Source organism: Schistosoma mansoni, assembly GCF_000237925.1.
Source record: "Schistosoma mansoni, WGS project CABG00000000 data, supercontig 0657, strain Puerto Rico, whole genome shotgun sequence".
Lineage (NCBI taxonomy): Eukaryota > Metazoa > Platyhelminthes > Trematoda > Strigeidida > Schistosomatidae > Schistosoma > Schistosoma mansoni.
The window spans coordinates 5,788-11,123 of NW_017386389.1; the positions used below are offsets into that span (position 1 = coordinate 5,788).

At 35.5% G+C, this 5,336-nt stretch overlaps 1 protein-coding gene across 1 annotated transcript; it reads left to right on the forward strand.

Annotated features, from left to right (window-relative positions):
• Positions 1 to 434: 434 nt before the first annotated feature.
• Positions 435 to 1,021, forward strand: Smp_075000 (hypothetical protein; the record flags this gene model as incomplete). Its single annotated transcript, XM_018792147.1, has 3 exons — positions 435 to 572; positions 607 to 816; positions 857 to 1,021. 3 exons carry the CDS (start codon positions 435 to 437, stop codon positions 1,019 to 1,021), a joined length of 513 nt encoding a protein of 170 aa, XP_018644300.1.
• Positions 1,022 to 5,336: the final 4,315 nt, after the last annotated feature.

The window sequence follows — 5,336 nt, forward strand, 5'->3', positions numbered from 1 at the left end:
AGTAGGGAAGATCGTTGAAACAAACGGAACAGTTGTAAGGAAACGAAAATTCAACCGTCGCCGTAGTAGCCACATAGATGAGTTCCTGTACCGGATGCACTATGATTTTAGAACTTCTGAACCTATATCTAACCTTGATAAGTTTTCGAGTCATGTAAAAGAACAGTATCCCCTTTAATTTTTGAGTTTTGTATAATATATTTTTACTGTATACTGTCTTCTGAATGGCTAATATTTCTCAAGGTCATTTAAGATTCGTTCAAAGGTCGTCCGTATAGTTGAGTCTCGCCGACATTGCCCTCAAATAACCGACGTGAGGGAGAAAGATCGACATTCCACCCTTATTTACGCTTTCGTCCACTATACACCGAAGTAATTTTTCATTATAAGAATTAACGTGCTCTAGCATCATTCATCCTTCAGGCCTCGTCTGTATGAAAATTTCTACAGAAAGCTTAGTTTTAACATCTGGAGCGTACCGTCACCATGATGGAGATTGGAAATCAACTTTCGAGTTCAACCCAAGTGATTGCTTAGTTTTTGCAGATTGGCACTGTTCACTATTCATATGTGGTAACATAGACTCCAACTTTTAGTTACGATGTAGATTCTCCAGCGTCTTATTATTTGGTTGGGTTGTTACAAGAAAAACACTTGAACCTTACAGCACTGTCCATAGGATCGAATGATTCGTGGCTCTTTATCGCAACACCTGAATCCATCACTGGAATTGAAAAGAACCACGGGAATATCGTCTCTGCCGATATATCTGTTGTTCAAGTTGCTTCAGATGGTCATAATGTATATTGTCTGAAGGGTAGGTAGGATTTTATCCTTACAGTATATTTCATTGGTAGGCGAAACTGTTACCTTACTAAAAGTCAGTAATTTTGGAAACACCATCGCAGTTGATCGCCCACTTAGTCTTACAATCAAAATAAAATCGATATCATGTGGTCTAGGGTTTTTGTTATGTTTAACATTTTCAGGACAGGTGTTTAGTCAGGGAATAGGAAGGTAGGTAAGTTATCCCTTATAATTCAATATTTTCAACGCAAGTCGAGGCCAGTTGGGTTTAGGTGATTTAACTGACAGAACAGAACTGACCATGATTGAAGCTTTACAAATATTAACTGTTACTCAAATTGCAGCAGGAAATTGGCATTCAGTATGTTTAACTGGTATAATCAAATAAATCTATTTATTCTGTTCTTTAAAAACCAGATACAGGAGACGTTTATACTTGGGGTTGGAATGAACATGGGCAACTAGGGCACAGGTCACTTTCAATCAGCAATAAATCTGACTCTATTACCGAGAAAGAACGGAAAAGTTGCGTATCTGTCTTGGATCTTCCTGCTCCTGTAGATTTCCCTGATAACCTACTAATTTCACAAGTAACTTATTTTCCTAACGAATGTTTTGTCGGCCGGTATAAAATCAGATATTATTTTCGTTATTTCCGTGTCTAGTCCTTTCCCCAGTTTACAGTTCACCTTATTTTTTGGCGTTTACTCTCAATTATCATGGCAAGATTACTTCCTAATCTATTTTAAGGTAAATTATAATACAACTGAGTCTACTTATTCCGTCAACTACCTTCTAAAACCATTTTGAAAACGTGATTAATTTATATGTTCTCTGTCCAAACGGGACTGCGAGTAAGCTATCTTTGAGGAACATCATTTTAAGTCGAATAGATTTTTACTTCATATTATATACGTTCTTTTGGTGATGAGTTTCACAAAAAGCGAACACTTGCACCACTCAAAATGTGTTTCTTTCTTTGATATAATTCGCCGTTTATTTATGTATGCTATTCACGACCCAAATATTGTGCTGCCGCACAACGCATTGGTCTGGATTGCTCAGCATAATGGTGCTATCGAGTTGTATCGGGTGAAACACTCGTTCATGTAGGTTCTATCATGTGAGGTTGATCGGTTGCGGGGGTGGGTAGGACTGAGAAAATTAAACTTAAGGTGCACTGGTAAAGTTATGCTGCCGACTGCACTGAAGTGTGACAAAAGCAAGGTTTTTCCTTCATAAACCTAACCTATCTAGCGATGCTACTTTCCCACTACATGATGATAGGGTTAGAAAAAGCCGATTGTATAGGTCACATGCCTCAACTTGCACCATAGATTTCTATCACACACTGTGAGGCCTTAGAAGTACGTGTGCTAACAGATGTGTAACTTACAAGAATGAAGTATATGTCTGATTTCAATCACTTGTCATGAGATTACGCTACCGGATCGTCAAAACTTCCCCTAACTCAGCTTTATTTTCAAAACCGTCAAGAAGAAACATCTTTCTATTGTGTGAGCTACCGGGAAGTAATAACCACCGTCATACACCTATTAGCACCCAAAATCACCCTCTTCACTTACTAATGTTTCTTTCACTTTCAATATCAACCCTTATCTTCTTGCTTCGAATTTCTCCACACATGCTACCAATACGAACAAACCGGGTTCATGTAAGAAATGACATACCAGATGTATTAGACTTAATAATTTCGGTCTTTCACCATCGCAAGTGAATTTATTGGTTTTGATTATCAGTTACAGTACATCACCCTGAATACGTGCCATTTAGTCTGATCTAAAGAGTATGTAATGAGACATTTTGTAGTTCCATAGCCTTATTCATACACTTTCTCAGAAGTCGGTTATCATTTTTAGAATACCCAATATTACGTGTGGTTATGTAATATCTTTGTGTTTCATCCAACCAAATTTTCTTAAAGTATAACATTTCCATCCTGTTACTTCATTGCAGTTGTTGAGGGTATTTCTTAAAGGATTTACGTACATATCATCAACTGCCAAAACGTCGTTTATATTTGATACATTCAGTTGCAAATTAGAACATCACATATGAGCGAACAATATTGTTTTCAATTAGATCCTCATCAGGCTTGACTCTAATATAAAATATTGTTTATATGCATTTAAGAAATTATTAAACCGGTCAAAGCGGTTTAGAGTCAGCGATAACAGTGGAGTAGATTGCCTAAATAAACATGATAAGTAAAAAGTACAGACTGATAGTGTGATGACAGGTGTTTTAGTTTTGATAAGAATAACAAAGGCTTGGACATGTTTCATAATGGAAAATAGGTTAGATGCTTTGCATACAATGTATGGTATTTTATAACTAGGTTTAAATTTATTTTCGATGGTTATTACGTCTATGTTTTAAATACTTTGTGCTAGATTGCTTGCGGTGGTTGTCACACAGTCTGTCTGACAGAAGATGGCATCCTGTTTTGTTTTGGTTGCAATAAATTTGGTCAGTTGGGACTTGACTCATCTATGGAAGCTGTGGATTTGCCAGTGAAACACCCACTCTTAACAGCTCAACATTTGGATCCCAATATGGTTATATCATCTGTTTACTGTGGTTTATGGTCTACAACTCTCTATTTGAGCTCAAAAACCTGATGTTTGCACGAAATACTCATATATTTTTATGGAAATATTTTGCATGAGCAAGTTCTCTATGATCAGTCAGAATTGAAAACAATTTATTAAAACCTTTCACTGGAAATCATAAGTACCAGTTATATGAAATTCAACTATTTTGTATAGAACATATCTTTCAAAACATTGATGATTATTCTAACTTACGTAGTGATGAGTCAAAAATAGGAGTCGAAAATATAATTATTCTGTGAAGTAGATATAGTTGAAATTTGTTTAAAAATGGTAGTTAATATTAAGTTGACATCAATAGAAGCTGCGAATACAAATCTGAGTAGTTCTCCGTTGCGTGAAATACGTAGTCTTCTCAGTAAGCGTAGTAGCAACAAAAGTATAGAATTTCATCACTGTGATAATAGTATATGACGTCATTCAAATTTCAATAAGTTTTTGAACTTGAACGATGCGAGCGAGAATGCCATCAATCATTACTCGTTCACGAATCATTGATTGATTAAAGTGTTCTCCCTTCACAGTACGATTCAAAGGGTATATACATTTAAACAAACTCTGGTTCTATGTGCTGACTAAAACAAGAGAAAATGTTTAGGCAAGCGCTATATTAGTTAACTACGGAATGTTGAGTATGTTTACAAAATTATGAAACCTTCATGTCTAATTAACCTACCAACTATTTTGCACGTCTTTACGTTGTGAATCTACTTTCCAAACTAAGCATAACACATGGAATCTCGTTTCATTATATCCTGATTATTGTGAATCGTACATATTTGATTATAGAACAGTCACACAAATGTAAGATGCTTTGTGCACTTATGGTGAAGCCTCTAGTATATTTCACTACCATTTATTCTTCTTGCAATGAATTTGGCTTAATTACTCTGACGACCATCAAATACACTTTGCATTGTTCGCTGCAAGTGGCGAAGCTACTTAACATTTTGATATCGTGTTCATTTCTAATTCCACAATCAGGTAATTGTAATAAGTTTATGCAACGAATAGTGAATGGAGAATAACAAGTATTATTACATTTGGCAGTTTCTTGGAGCGATAGAAGTGAAAGATTTAACAAGTTGGAAACACACAAAGATATGTACGAGTTACTTAGCGAAATAATTAGATAAGTGTCAATAAGATTAGTTTTCACCGATACGACTGCACAAGCATGGGGTAACAATGAACACTGATAAACGTCAGTTAACAAATAAGTTCGTGTAGTTTCCTGATCAACTGGAAAGCACTCAGGGTGTTACACCGATTCCATGGGTTAGTAGAAGCCATTCAAAATTATTACTAACACTACCACTCGAATAATAAATAACCCAAGAATCTTGAACACATTGAATCGCATTGTTAGTGATCGCATTAAATTGGTCGAAACAATCTAGAACGTGGTAGATTTTTACACTCTATTTGAAGCCTGAGCATAATTATACTGTTTACCATACACAGATTCGTGGTCAATCAATCTCAAGGTTTCCTTGAGCGATTCCCAATTTTGTCATTTTAGAGGAGTCTAGTCATTAGATAAAATAGGTATTTATTAATGACAACTGCTAACTACGAAATTTTATAAGTGTTAGTTCCGCTATACGCAAACGATGCCTTGAAGACACCATCGTTTAAGAATGCATCACTTACCATTTTGGCTCAACTTGAGTGAGTAAAGATTAAGATTCATAAAATAGGACAATCAACTCTGTCATATTCTAGGTGAAAACTCTTAAAACACCAAATCCATGAGAATAGTGAACACCATAACAGACGTTCTTTAAGAAAGTGAGAGATGTTGTACGGACGTTTTTATATATATACACATATACATATAAATAATAAAAGCCAAAGCTGATTACCTAAATTTACGAAAAAATGTTTTAGATGAAT